The sequence below is a fragment of the Melozone crissalis genome, unplaced genomic scaffold, assembly GCF_028551555.1.
Source record: "Melozone crissalis strain CALT ecotype California unplaced genomic scaffold, PUWL_Pcris_2 ptg000027l_1, whole genome shotgun sequence".
Taxonomy (NCBI): Eukaryota; Metazoa; Chordata; class Aves; order Passeriformes; family Passerellidae; genus Melozone; species Melozone crissalis.
Genome location: NW_026535805.1, coordinates 78,826,273 through 78,842,090, shown reverse-complemented (window position 1 = coordinate 78,842,090; position 15,818 = coordinate 78,826,273). Strand labels below are relative to the sequence as shown.

The 15,818-nt window shown below is 36.8% G+C and overlaps 1 protein-coding gene across 4 annotated transcripts in view; it reads left to right on the top strand.

Annotated features, from left to right (window-relative positions):
• Positions 1–15,818, top strand: part of COL19A1 (collagen type XIX alpha 1 chain) — a 177,925-nt gene that overhangs the window by 56,527 nt on the left and 105,580 nt on the right. For all 4 annotated transcript variants that reach the window (XR_008483184.1, XM_054279127.1, XM_054279129.1 and 1 more), the window contains one exon: positions 10,445–10,489. Coding sequence is in view for 3 of the 4 variants with exons in the window: in XM_054279127.1 (XP_054135102.1) it covers positions 10,445–10,489 (45 nt within the window). In the remaining variant the exon portion in view is untranslated. The remainder of the gene's footprint in view (positions 1–10,444; positions 10,490–15,818) is intronic.

Genomic DNA, 15,818 nt, shown 5'->3' with positions numbered 1-15,818 from the left:
TTGCTTTATTTATCAGTGGTTCAAAAGAGGTTTGCAGCTACAAACACACTGACAATATGGCATTTCAGAAAAAATACTGATAGGAATTAGTTCTTAGACTAGAAATTTCAGTCTATCTGCAGTTCTATTTGTCTCTGGTTCAGCCTAAATAATTGCTTTTTCTACTGTTTTTTTTTTTTTTGCATTTCATATCTGTGGTGGTTAAACATTAAAGTTAATATTTAATGGTCTGTGGGTCTGAATTTTTTTAGTTAAACTTGCATTTGTACCAGCTGACAATCTGCCTCCTGCCTCCTTCAGATTATGGAACTGGATACTGATGAAGATGATGTTGATGATAGTTTTCTTATAAAGAATAGCTTCTGAGATGTAAGAGATTGACCAATGCTGTTTACATTCCTATAAGCCTGAGGGTCCAACTATTATGTTCAGAATAATATTCATATTATATTATTTTTGAAAGTCCTCAGCAATATGTTCATATTGAATAATGCTTTTTAACATACATTTAGTATTATTACATTTCAAATATTATTTGAGCAAGATCTATTAGAATACTTTCCGGTTCTGTTGAAACTTTAATAGGATTTGGATTTGCTTTAATGTTATGTTATGGTTGGATTAGCAGTAAATTAATAGATGGTGTGTAGGTCAGGCAATTTTCCTTTTGACAGAGCTGCTCTAAGGGGAAAAAACATAGTTGCAATAAATTATCAGTTGTCCTTGACTAAAAGATAGCTTCAAACTTTTTTCAATGGTATTACTTCAGATAATGAAAATACTCAGATGGTTAGACTTAATTGTTAAACTGTTCATCTATAAGAACTTTTAAGTCTTTGAGAATTTTTTCAGCCAGAATCCTATTTGCATATTCTCACTACTCCATAGGAAATGTTCTTGTAAAATTTTTTTGCATTTTTTTAATGTTCTGTGTATGATGTTGTAGATCAAATTAACTGGATTGTTATCCAGCCCATGTTTAATTTGTGTCTGCACTGTATTTTTAAGTTGTCCCCTCTTCAAGGACATGCAATAGCAGTAAATACCACTTGTAATTGCCAAAGGCAGAAAGAAGACCTACTGATAGCAGAGGCTCTGCTTCTGCTGATCCTTTTTTGATGGCACAGAAACCACTCCTTGACATATGTCCCAAAGATTTAGTCTGTTAATTACCAAAGAAAACAGGAAAAAAATAAAAAAGGAAAAAGGCAGTGTACCTGGCTGTAATTGTGCATGTCAATAAATGGTGTGATCCTTTCATCTTTGGTTTTTCAGAACAACTTCTCTGACTTCTTCTTTTGGGTGGAAATAATTTTTGAGGAAAGGTATAGGAACAAACTTTTGACTTATGTACTTTATGTATGAAAATATGTTTTATGTATTTGAGTATAGATATGCTTCATGTGTTTGAATATAGATATTGTGTGATTTGCATGGTTTTTGAGACATGCTCATAGCAAAAAAAGGAAACAATGCCAACTAAAGAGAGTGCAGTCTGGAGTAAGGAGCCCTCTGGGAATGTTCTCTGATGCTCTGAGCTGCCTACAACTGCTGATTCTTTAGTTTGAATATAAAGCATCAAAATCTAGATTTTCAAGTGGAGTATAATGTGGAGTATATTAACATCCAATTGCCTGAATGAATAGGCAAGTCAGTCTTGTCCCAAAGATGGGTAACAGAAAGTGATGGGAATGAGGAATTGGTGCCTTCTGAACTCAGTCCGTGTTATAATATGCAAATAAGACAGTAGGGTTATTGCCATTTGCCTTTCCCTTGAGCAGTTACTGAACATGAGCCCTCTGACCTGCCCTGACCCCCGTGGCCCAACCACAGTGTATGTGCGCCACTGTGGAAGCAGGACAGAGCAAAGGAAATGAACTATTTACCTGTCACAGCCCTTCTTCATCAGGTTATTTTAAGGGAGGATCTTATTCTTGCTCACACGGATCAAGTTTACAACAAGGATAGCACTGAGCAAGAACTCAGGAAGTGCTGGTAGCTCAGCAGTAACCAAGAGGGAATGAAAGGCTTGGTAGATGCAGTGAAGCCAAAATGTCATAATGTTCAGCAGAAACTTTTTGACATGAGTAATCCAGGAAATTCATGGAGCAAGTTTAAATAAATATATTTTGAATACATTTTTACATAGCTAATATTCTACCAAGTGATCCAGACCATTAACAAGAGCCTGTTTAAATAAACAAGGAAATATTCCAGTAGGCTAAGAAAGGTGTCATACAATGGACTGTAATTGGTGTGGGATTTTTATCTGTTTAAGGCAAAGCTCTGCCCCTGCTGGTGGCTCTGCACTGGCTGGGTATGTGCTCCACAGGGGAGGATGCTGCTCAAGCCCACTGACAGTAAATTGTTGAACATTCCGCTCCATTTCTGCAATGCTAAAAATAGTTGTCCTCATTTTAAAACACCAGGCTATTAGATTATTCCAAGGGTCTGGCATACTTAGACTAATGGAAGGCACATATCCATAAATTATCAAAACACTACTTAGTGTTTGACCGTGCTGATTTTGCTTCTATTAAGATGAGTTTCCTTGCTAGTAACCCTGGAGTATCAAGGCTATTTAGTAAATCAAGCTACTGGCAGTGCCCCAGTAAATTTAAAAATAAAAATGTGTGGTTTTCATATTGAGAATGGAGAAACATCTGACTGCTTCTTGGTGGCATTTTTTTTCTGGGTTTCTTTTTTGTTTGTTTTTAATTTCATAGAACCATGTCTGAAAAATGCTTAAAGTATTTTACAGTAATTGTTTCTCTTTCCCAGCCTTGAAGAGAATCTCATGAAGTTCCAGTATGTTTGCCATTATAAATCTTGTTAGTGCCTTAAATAGCCCAAATAGCAAAACGCATTCCAAGTGATTGATAAAAGTTTCTTTCAACACTTGTTCTTTTTCTGTTTTTTTTTTTTTTTTGTGTGTGTGTGTGTGTTTAGGTAATGTGATTCCTAATTAATTTTTTGCTCCAATGTTATTTCACAGTGCAGATAAGACTCCTGATAAAGTTCATATACTCATATGTTAAGATAGCCTCTACTTTTATTGTTTTCAATTTTTTAGTGTGGAAATCCTTTATTTGGGAGGGAGAAATAGCTAAATGTGGAAATCAAGGATAAAAACTGATATAAATCCATTCTAAGAATGTTGTTATATACACACATAGAAAGCAACAAAGCATTTTACTCTGCCTTCAGAATTCTTCTCTAATTTTATAAGTTGTTGCAGTGCAATTATAAACTGAAAAACTCAATAAATTATAAGTATATTAAGGACTATGTATATAAATACATTACACATTTCCAAAACAGTTAAAGCAATTACAACATCAGTCATTTTAGATTTAATAAGAACCAATACTGATGGTATTGATGTAAAAGTGAATTTTTGCATGAAGAAATAATAATCTGTAGAGCACTGATTAAACGATGCAAGACAAAAGACCTATGGCTTCTTTTCATAAAAAAAATCTGTGATTGTGTTTTGGGGGTGTTCTTCTAGTTTACAGTGATCTAGTATAGCAGGGAAGGTGAAATTTTATTATCTGGTAGCAGACTATGAAAATTTTTCACAATCCATTTTGTAAATCTAGAGAAAATGAAGTGCTAACAATTACTTGTAATGATTAATTAGATTTTTTCCCCTCTACTTTTTCCCATGTATTGTTATAGACAGGAACTGGAAAGAAAAAGTTGGAAATTGTGCCATAAGTGGAGTTACAAAAATGCCATTTTAGCAAGCTATTTTAAGATTTATTTTAATTGTTGTATGTCATGAGGGCTTTGTATTTATTTGCTTAATTATTTGCATCATTCTGATGAATACTCGTTCTTTTATTGGCTCTTTCTGTTTTTAAGAGAGCCTGGAGTTTTCCCTTTGTCTTTGTTCTTTTTGTGTCTCTGAGTCATTTGTCTCCTGCTTGGCTTGGAATCAAGCAAGGGAACTTTCAAAACTTTGTTTTGTTGGTGAATTTTGGCGTGAACAGAAAACTCAACTGGGTGGTGTACAAGTTACTAGGGCCAACTGCTGTCAAGGACATCACATCCATGAATGGAATGGAGAAAGGATTTCATTTTAGATTCTTTTAATAAGACTTCTAAGTTCCTATTAGAAGCCATATGAGCAGAAATGAATTCTACCAGAATTCAGTTCAGTAACTATAGTTTAATTATGACAAAAAATTTAATGTATTCATGGTGATGTATTTCATGAATCTGTAAATGGAGGGTGATTCTTAGCTTTGAGTGCCAGAGCCAGGTTCTCACTAGGTCTGTAATTATTTAATACACTTTGCTAAGAAGGAACGGAAAAGGAAATTACTGCAATTTTTTATATTTTAATTCGAAATGAGATATCACTAGGCTTTTAAGTATAGCTTTTTCATTGTAAAGCTATGTATTAAATGCAGAATTGAATTGTCTAGCTCTCAACTCAAAGTTCTTGATTTAAGGTTTGCTTTTCTTTAAATACTCCTTATTCAAATATTGAGGAGGAAGTTTACTGTGTTGCTCAGTTTGAACAGTAACCTTTTAAAAATATTTTTGGTTAACTAGATGTTTGGTTTTACTTATGCTCAGTTTCTGTATATAACTTTTAAGCATCTTGTTTCCCTGAATGGAATTTGCAAGTTCAAGTCAGATCCTTAATTTTCATGGGTAGTGTAAGGAGAAAGTAATTTGGGAGCCAGGGGTCACAGTCAACTGTACAGATTACTTACTTTACTCTTTTTATAAAACATGGGTTAGAGGACACAGTAAATTAACAGCCTGTATAGAACATTCACTTGGGAAGTAGGGCAAGCCTGCCTGGTTGCAGAGGATCAAGATTTGCCTTTCTCCCTGCTGAGTGAGTTGGGCACTTGGAGATGAAGGAGAGCTCTGGAATGGCCCTTTGAGCAGAGCCTGGAAACCAGCAGCCTGCCTTGTGCATGCAGCTCCTTGTTGGACCTAATGGTTTAAGGGTAGATCCCTGTGTGCTCAAGTGCCTAATAGGTGCTGGGAAGACAGTGGAAGCTGTGGCACACTTGTTGGGGTTTTAAATACTTGGGTAGCATGCAAGTGCCTTCTGGACTGTCTTCTTCAGAACAGGGCCTGAAATGAAGCTTGAGAAAGCTTTTCATGTGATCAAAATTCTCTAAATTCTGTTGTCTAGTTGTCTGAAGCAACCTACAGCTGTATCTGCTACCGAATTAGATAACCTGTAATTGTTAATGGCCTATTATTTTAAAAGTGAAAAACATATTAACCAAATACAAGATAGGAGAAAAATATAACTCTTGAAATTAATTCAGCTATTCCATAGAAAAGGAATGAGAGGCAATACATGTCCAGATGCCCTTTTCTCTTAATTTAGCTCAGTCATGAGACAGGTCTGTAAAATGATGTCTGTGTACAGTTTGTTTCAGGGGGAAACTGCCTTAGTATGTGCTCCTGGCAAACCCAGTATTACTAGCTCCAAGTTAGAAGAGAAACCAAACAAATACCCAAACAAATAAAAAAGTTTCCTTCTAACCATTTGCAGTCTCAACATCCTTTTTGCCAGCTATCCAGTATCTACATAAATGGTACTTGAATTACATATCCAGTTTCTCAGTTATATAATGTGACAGAGGAAGAGGAACTTTACTATTGACTTCTCTTTCAAAAGAGAAAGGACATGTGGTGCTGTGGTACAAACCTGGCCAGCACTATTGTTTTGCTTTAGTACCAGTTGCTCAATTCTTCAAATTGTACATGTCTTTTCTTCCACTCTTCCATTTTGCTCCTTTCCAGAAGTGGAATATTGTAGGAAGGCTAGAACTTGCAAAAAGAGACATGTTTATAATAGACCTTGCTGGTAATACTTGTTAAAATTGCCTCTTTTCATGGTCGGATTTTTTGTTGGTTGCAGGTGCTTTTAATTGCAAATATTTGGAAGTAAATCTTAATGGCTGTCCTGCTAATTCCTTTTAGAAAATTGTAGGGGAAATAGTTCTGCTGCTTCAATAAGTTTAGAGACCACACAAAAAAAATCCCCATTATTTTGTTGTTATTAAAATTTTGAGAAAATGTTCTGCAACATGACCTTGATGCAATTTGTATGTCTTTAGGGCAGACACTTCCTGTAATATAGCACAAGGGGAAGGAAGGAAGGAAGGAACTTATTTTCTGCAGATGGGGTAGCCAGCATTTTGTTCAGCAACAAGATTACCACAGTCTATCCATTTCTACACTCAAAGCCAGGATCCCACTGGCTTGTACTGCAGGCATATTTAAAACACTGAATATGAGATCAGCAATCCTTCAGTGATATCAGGACAAGCAATCAATGATTGTCCATCAAAGATCTGTGTGAAATGTTTTGCCCAACTTAATATGAGAATTTGGCCACACAAAAGAGAATTTAAGTCAGCCATACATGTGGTACTTCTTAAATTTCACTTTTTTATTTGTATTCTTTGAAATAAGTTACTAGTGGCTAATACTGTTATAATTTTTATACTGTCAAGTGGAAATTTCCTAAACTTCTTTACCTACATTTTGCTGTCTATATTTCCTTTTTTCTCTAAGTTGCATTTTTTTTTTAAATTCAAATATGTGCAGAAAAATCTGGTCTATTTCTGAAACAATAAGGCATTGTTGATCACTAACACTGGTACAGGCAAGAACTGACTTGTTGAACACCAGCATTGCTGAAAATTATGGGGATGTAGACATGAGACTGAATTATGAGCTAACAGCGTTCTCCTACTTATATAGTCACTATATTGGATTATATAATTAAAATTGCACCTAGCAGATCTGGGGGAGATATTTTCACTTCTTTGCTTGGTGGTGCTGCACCTGGTATGCTGTGTCATGTTTGGGGGAGTCCTCCACCCTCACTTCCATAAGAGATGTGGAGAAACCAGAGAGGGTCCAGCAGGGAATTAGTTTATGTTATAGGGGCCTAGAAAACAAGACATCTGAGGAAAGTATCAAGGAGAAAAATTTTTTGTATCTGGCAAAGAGGAAGCCAAGGAATGATAGAAACTGTCCTGCAAATCTGAGGAGTCCAGCTGGTTAATCTTCAAGGACAGCTTCCTAAAACCCCAAGAGCACTCCATGTTGTTATGCAGGGAGTTGAGTGAGTATGGCAGAAGGCCAGCATGGATGAACAAGATGCTTCTGGCTGAACTCAGACAGAAAAGAAAGTATGCAGTGGAAGCACGGGTGAGCTACCCAGTAGGAACATAGAGACACTGCCAGAGCATGTGGTGATGGAGTTAGGAAACCAGAAACTCCTCTGGAATTGAAACTAGTAAGAGAGTTTTAAGAGCTTCTGTTAACTGCATCCACAGCAAAAACAAAGCTGAAGAAAAGGTTGACCTGCTGCTTAATGGGCGAGGGGTGTGCAAAAGGCTAAGACGACCCAATTATTTTTCACCTTGTTTTTTTCCCTAATAAGTTTTGCCCTCAGGCCTCCCAGTTTACTTAAGCATATTAGCAGAGAGTGTAATGATGAACCTCTGGCCACAGAAGAGAGTGTTAAGGAGCACTTAAGCTACTTGGATGCTTACACAATGCCAAACATTATGCATCCAGAGGTGCTGGGGCAGCTGGCTGATGTGACTGCAGGGTTGCCCTCTGTCATTATCAAAAAATTACAATTACTAGGGAAGGTCATTGATGACTGGAAACAAGCAAATATCATGTCCATCTTCAATGATCCATTGAACTGCAGGCCAGTCACCCTCACCTCTGTCCCTGGAAAAATGATGTAGCAAATCCTGGAAGGCATGTCTGAACAGAGGAAGGACTAGAAGGTCACTGCGAACAGCCAGCAGGGATTTACCAAGGATAAATCACCCTGACCAACCTGATTGCCTGCTCTGATAAAATGGCTGTCAGTGTGGATTAGGGGAGAGCAGTGTGTGTTGTATTCCTTGATTCCAGCCAGGCTTTTGGCCTAGTCTTCAGACACATAATTACACTAGAATCTGTGGAGTTCTGACTGGATAAATGAACAATAGAGTGGGTGGAAGATTGGGGCCAAAGGTGGAATGATGCTATGCAGTCTGACTGCTCCCTAATAACAAGTGTCATACCCATGAGGCAATACTGGATGTTATTTAATGTCCTTATTAATAACATGCATGATAGGGTTCTCAGAAAGTTTATGGATGTTATCAAATGCAGGGAAGTAGTCTCAGTGTGCTGGAAGGTAGGGAAGGAACAATATTGAGAAATGAGCTATCACAGAGCTCTTAAAGTTAAGCACAGAAAAACATGTGGGCCTGCCTCTGAGAAGGAATACTCTTATGCCACAGTAGAGGCCAGGTGCCACATTTCTAGAAAGCAGCTCCACAGAAAGCGAGTTGGGAGTTCTGCTGGACGCCCTTTGTTCGCACAAGGCCAAAGGCATCTTGGGCTGCCTTAGCAGGGGCATGTCCAGCAGACCAGGAAGAGTGATTGGTGAGTGCTTGTGCTGCCACATCTGGAGCTCTGCATCCACTCCGGAGCTCCCTGGAGAGGGTAAGGAGCAGCTCCTTGGGGGGAGTCCCGCAGAGGCCCACCGAGATCACCAGGGCTTGAAGCCCATGATGTAGGAGGGGAGGCTGAGGGAGCTGGGCTTGTTCAGCCTTAAGGTGAGGTGATTTGGAAAGTGAGGGCTGGTGGGTGGTGTGCTGACTCATTGCTGTCTGCAAATTCTGGGTGGGTGTGGAAAAGCGAGAGTCAACTCTTATCAGAGGTTAGCAATGAAAGGATGAGAGGCAATGAATACAAGCTAAAATTAGAGAAATTTTGACTCTATCTCATATAATGAATTTGGGATTGAGTAAAAACACAAAGGGGAAAGCTAAATGAAGAAAACACTTCCACAAATTTTTTAGAGTGTTATCTGTGTTGTGTGTCCAGCAGTTGGGGAAGAATGGGAATCATAGAACAACACAGGTTGGAAGGGGCTTCAAAAGAATATCTGACACAAATTTTCACAAAAAATGGAAGCTAGATGAACTGAAGTCATATACATTTGTAAATTATTTCAGGAATTAGCCTCTCATTTTTAGGTGAGGACATGCAGTTTATTTCACTAGATACCATTTTGTATGCTTGTTCTCAGGCTTGCTTCTAAAATTGAGCTGTTGATTGTATAAGCCACCCCCTCCAAAATGAAAAAGTAAAAGGCAGCCACTGTAGGAAGTGATGAAAAGTCCAGAACTATTTGATAATTTATATGTCTGTACACCTCCAAAGCTTTGAATTCAATTCCCAGATGTGTAGTACATGATCAGTACCTCATACGTTACTTGAAAGATTTGACAAAATGCTGCTACAAATTTTTCAAGTTATAGCCAGCTGTTCTAGTTAACTTCACTTAAACCTTAAACTTCTATTTAAGGAAATTACACTCTCTGAAGGGTGAAAGATGTTTAGACATTGCTGTGTCTAATTTTTTTAAAGGAATTTTAAAAACACCATAAGCTTCTCTTTGGATATTTTCCACTCTTTTTGTCTACAGATGTATAAATAACGTGTGTTGTACTGAGGCCATGAGACTGAATTCTGGAGACTGGAAACAACATGCAAACTATCTCCTGCTAGATGATTTGAGGGAGAAAGAAAAGTTTGCATTTTCTTAATTAGGTCGTTTTTGTGCTGTCTGTATATGATTTTGCCCATCTGTCTTCTGCATGTCTCACAAAACATGCAAGTATACGTTAATAAAAACCTAGAGCCGGTGTTATTTTTGTATAATATAGACAGGCTGCAGATTGCATTTGATGAAGATGTTAACATAGTAACATTGTACACTGTGTTCCTTTTCTGAGCTTAAAGTTAGGAAATTAGAGCTGGAAAGACCATTATAATAGGCCTTTTAATTGAAATACCATCAAAAAAAGAATTCAATCTGCTGAAATAAACTGAGGTTGAGTTAATAGTTTAAAACTCACCCCTTCTGTGTTTTCTCTTTCTTTGTTTTGGTTTGTTTTTAATACTTGGGTCATTTCATACGCTTTTCAAAGTTAAAGAAATTAGTTTTCTTTTCATAAATCGTATCTGTATATTTTTTCAGTTTATCTGGGTAGGAGACCTTCACAGTTGACTAGTTATATTTAAAAATTAAAATTAAGGTATTAATAGGAATAAATGTATTAAAATTGGTTCTGCAGACGAATAGAAGTACTTTAATAAGCAGGTCTAGAGTCAATAAATAGTTGAGAATTTTTAAATCTGAGAAAATCCCTTCGGATGAATGGAAAAATAAATGACTACTATTAACTGACAAAACTATGGAAAGCCATATCATTTTTTTGTAGACATTTCCCACCTTTTTGAATGAGAGACAATCAGGATCCAAATTACTTCATTTTTGTCTCATAATAAAACTTCACTGCAGTAAAATTATTTTAAAGAATACAATTACTTGAACAATATTTGTTTGAGATTTGTATTTTATCCTTTTGTGTTCCAGGGTGAACGTGGCTTTCCAGGTAGTAAAGGTGAAGAAGGTGAAAAGGTAAATTATTCTGTCCATGTGATTTATTGGTTTAACAATATGATATATGGCAAACCAAGTAGAGCTTTGTTCTGACTGTCTACCTTAACCCATTATTCATAAAATTCTTACATTTTTGACATGTAAATGCTGAAGAATGAGAAGTTCTTTATGTATTTGCTGAGTGCCATCAGGGCTTCATTTAGATTTTTTTTCTCTAAGAAAAAGTTTTTGGAGGAACCAACAGAACCTCTGCAGTGGCAGGAAATAGTTCAGTAGCCTGTACTAAAATGGGAGCTAAACTGGCCTTGTGGAAGGCTGTCTTGGCTGATAGGATGCCAGCATTGGGTGGTATCAGATGATGCAACCCAATCTTCTCGTGTTATCTCTGACAGGTAAGTCTTCCTAGGTCATCAGTCAAAGGCAAAAAAGTGTGTTAGGTACAAATGGAAGGAAGAGCCAGACACCAGCTTGTCTAATAGGAATTCAAGTAACAGTGGTGATACTTTGTAGTTGTAATTTCAGTTCTTAACCATGTTCATGCCTGGTTATTGGTTTCTCACTAGTTTTGTCTGGTCTGGATTAGGCAACCTGAAATAAGAATCCTTTCTTGAAACAAGCAGTTTCTCTGTGCTTCAGCCCATTGTCTAAAAAGGGTGCAGAAAAGCATTTCTGCTGAATTTATATATCATAAAGATGAAGAATGACAGAAGCTGCTATTCTAGCAATATTCAGGCTGATGAAAATAGAGAGTAGGTGGCAGCTTCTGAATTTAAAAAAGTGTAATATATTTGTGAGTTAGGCTGCTTTGGACATGGATATATTCACTCACCCACCATACCTCTTCAGAAGTGTCAGACAGCTTTCCAGTGTTCATATTTTAAAGAAAGCATCCTATGGATTAACAGAATTGAAGGAGATTTAAAATGTGGATTTTTTTTAAGAGGTAGTATCCCAGTAGCCAAGAAGGAAGAAGTATCAGAAGTAAAAACCAGCATCCACAGCAACTAACATTTATAATGTGAGGATTCAGCCTCTGAAAAAACCCACTTGTTAAGCTTGAGTGTTTCTCACTCCAATGACAGATCTTATTTCCTTGGTAGTATCATCATTCATCAGTTCTGAAGGGTTTGTGGATTTTTTTTTTTAATTTTTTTTCCCCTCCCCATAATTGCTCGGCAGCTGTGCTATGCTCTCCTCGAGTTTTATGAATAAATTGTTTTTGAGCACAGGCACATGGTTCCAGCTGTTGCTGCCACTCTTTTTGCTTGATTTCCCTGATTTTAAAGGAGAGATAAAATGACCCAACCACTGGTAGTTACATTTTTCTTATGTGGAAACTAAACCAGTATGCTTAGACCATTTTGTTTCTTTCTGTCTCATAAACTCAGATGATAATTAAAAGGTCCTATTTTAAAATACTCCCAGTGTTTATTATTATGTTTACTGTTATTTCTTATTAATGCTGCATTCAACTGCCCTTCAAATTAAAGGAAATATAAGAGTGGAAGGTTCTTTGTTTACCAGTCATCACTCAAAAATAATTTGGGCTACCTCATCAGAAGGTACACATCATATTTGTGTGGGAAGTGTGTGTTTGAAGGCTATGGGAAGTGGGTCTTCAGCAGTTATTCAGTTCAGCTTTAATTCAAATAATTTTTTAAGAATAACAATGTAGAGTTTCAGCTACTAAACTCCAGTATAGAAAAGATTTTCAACACATTTGCATTTTTACATAGCAGCACAAAATGAAATAGCTATACTACGTTCTGTGTAACAAACATGATTACAAAGCCTGAAATGGAAAATTTTCCTATTACCCAAAATTTTACCTAGTATTGCGTATTAAGGAACAAAATTTTTGCGCACACTATTTTGCTATTTTGTATATCACCGAGGGTGGGGCACAGCTACCTCAGCCTGGGGTATTTGCCATTCCAGACTCCCTGCAGAGGTACATGGAAACAAACCATCCTCTCTCTACTTTTGGTTTAGTGACCCCATAATTTCTTAGGATTGAATACTTGAAACCAACCCAGCCTTATAACTTGTTTTATCAAATGAAAATAGTTGGGTTTTTGTATTAGGTTCTGCTTTGGCAGAGCAAGCCTTGGGGACACCAATGAGACAGAGACAGCTGAGGTGACAGTGCATGATCATTTGTACATTACAGTTATGGGAAGCATCCATAATGTAAATTATTGAGGGAGATTTCTTTATGCTGTTTAAGGGTTTCTCTGCCACACTTGGTTCTTCTTGAGGAATCCAAAAGTCTTGTTCTACTTTTGGTCATGGCTGAACTTGGTTCTCTCTTACAAGAGCCAATAGTGGTTCAAGAAGTTCAGGTGTTATGTTGCAAGTTTTCCCTCCAAGGGAAATATACTCTCACTATGAATTTATTTTAGTTCTCCTTTGTATTCTGTTTTCTTTGTGTTACATAGATAATGACACTCTTATGTGATAGTCTTATAACTGCAACAAAAACATTGGTTTACCCTTTTATAGCGTGACTGAAAACGTATATGCTGAGAGCAGTTTTAATTGGCTTGCTGCCAAGTAGGCAAACTGTGTCATGGGGATCTGTTCTCCTTCTAATACTGCTTAGAATTTTAATTTTACAGTATGGGATAGAAAATATGACTATTACATTTCATGATGATAGGAATGAGAAGGTACTGATATTAACTAGCAGAAAGCTTTAAAATACAGAATGTTGGTAAATCAGAGATGTAGCCTGAAAATAAAAATGAAATTGCAACTGAAAGACTAAGATGTTCCAAAGTGAAGTATTGTCCACAACACAAATTAAAAAGTCCTATTAAAAAGTGCTATTTGGTGTTGATATGGCTTCAGTTTGACGGCAAGCACTGGGAATGACTGGTGCTCAGGAATACAGAACCTTTGAGGAAGGACTGCATGATTTACTCTTAGTGTAGAGTCCACTGAAAATATGTGAACAGCCTTCAAATACATAACATTGCTGCAAAGGAGGAAGGAAATGGTCAGTTTGTGTGTTTGTAGTACATGCAGGGCAGTGGGCTGGAAATGCAGCAAGGAAGATGCTGTGTAGCCATTAGGAAAGGGTTTTTAATTTTAACACTGTTGTTTATTACAGAAGTAATTTCCTCTTCCAGTGGTATGCACTTTTTATCCGGGTAACACAAAAGGGAATAAAGACTTGCTTCATGAGATGAGATTATCTTAAGTGACTTTGTCATTTTCTGTTAATAGCATCAAAATTATGCAAGGTATCCCTTACATTTATTTCTAATTTGATAAACACAGAGAATGGCAAGACCATTTCTTTTTGAACATACATACTTGTTTGTTTTTAATGTCCAGTTAATAGTTTTCTGTGATAGGACCGTAAAGCTCTGGAACAAGTTGCCCAAGGTGGTTTTCCAGCAGCAACTTTTCCTTAAGGCTTTCAAGGCAAGCCCTGAGCAATCTGGCCTGATAAATAGGTTTGGGTCTGGATTTCAACCTCTGCAGGTTTCAGGATCTCAGACCTATCTTGAAATTGCACAGGCTGAAATCTTATTTATTACTACTTATTTTGATGGTAGAAGTATGTGGATCACTTGGGGGTTGGAACAGGCCCAGTGCCTGTTAGCTATGTGGGAAAAGTCCTTTTAGACCATCGAGTCCAACCTATGTCCTAACGCTACCTTATTAACTGGACCATGGCAGTAAGTACCACATCCAGTCTTTTTCTAAAAATTTTCAGGACAGTGACTCCACCACCTTTCTAGACAGCCCATTCCAATGTCCAGTCACTCCTTCTGTGAAGAACTTGTCTAATGTCCACCCTAAATACCCAAATTAGACAAATAACCTCTCAGATACCTTTTTCCTATTTTTAAATCTGTAATTAATTCTCTTTCCTCCTGGTTATTGCTTCCTTTGGTCACTCCAGTTAGTACTCTTTAACCAGGTCCCCCACTTTTTCTGTCGTCTTGTGTACATTTTTGGTTAGAATATGTATTTTCATTAGTACACTTGACAGATATGATTCTTTCTGTAAATGAGCTAGAACCCTGAGAGTTCAGTTTTCTGGGACACATGAAACGTGAACTCCATATCGATTTCAATAACATTTAGCATTCAGTATATGTGGAACAAATCTGAATTTTATTTCAAAAAGTGGTGATAGAAAAGCCAAAACATTTACATGTTGATTAAGCTAAGCAAACATGACTTGTTTGTCACTAATAGATACTGGTCATTTCACAGAGCTTGGAGTCATTTCAGAGAGCAAGGCTAAATTCTTTGCCTTGTTTAACTATTTCAAAATGCTAGTATAAAATCCCTCTTTGTGTTTTAAGTCAGAGAGGCAAGGTGTGTTGTTATATAATGAAATAACAGGACTCACTGATATCTCAGAAGACTTGGAAGATTTTTTCCTTCAATAAGCATATTCCCTTTTTTCTCACACTTGAGGATTTCAAAACTGAATGTCATTGGACATGAGCTATGTTGCAGTTTGTGTGCTGTGATATGCACTTGTAAGCACTTGATCTCTGGTAAAGTTATTATTTTACTATAATTCTGTGTTTAATATGTCTTAGTAAAGTGATATTAATTAAAGAGTTATATGTATTTGAAAAAGGGAAACTTTGAGAATAAAACTATAAATATAGTTATTTATTATTCCCAGAGTTCCATCCTTTTTACATTACATATTGCATGTCTTAATTAATTGTGCTTTAGCCTGTGTATACATATGAGAAGAGAGGAGGAGTCTGGGGCTTGTCCAGCCTAAATGTCGAAAAAAAATTCATCTGCCCATTTTCTTCTAAACGCAGGATGTTCTTTGTATATATTTACTATTTTCTGAAGTACAATTTGAATTATCCCAGGAAATAGGGCTTCATCTATTTCCTTTAGAAGACAATTCCTAATAGATCTTACTGTCAAGAAGATTTCCTGGAGGTTCAGCATTTTCTACTTCATTCTATCACACATAATAAAATACTCCTCTGTCTACCTTCTATCCTTCCAGAACACAGAGGGCTATAAACTTCCAGGGTGTCCCCAGGTGAAGGCTTTTGTTTCAGTCTTTAATATGCTTTTCTTAAATAAGCATAAGGAAATGAAGGAGTCACCTTTCCTAGGTCTAACATGCTGGTTTGAAGCTAGTCATTATTTTTCTAGTATTCTAATGTCTGTAACATAAATTTCAGTGGTAAAACCAGACGGCTCAAGTACTGGGGAAGCTTCCAATTTACTTGAAAAATAGAAGCTATTTTGCATAGATGGAAGACAAACGTCTATAATTAAAAATGCTAAAAAATACTATTAAGTTAAGCAGTTAGTAACACTGTGTATTAGTAGAGTGCTTCTATTTATG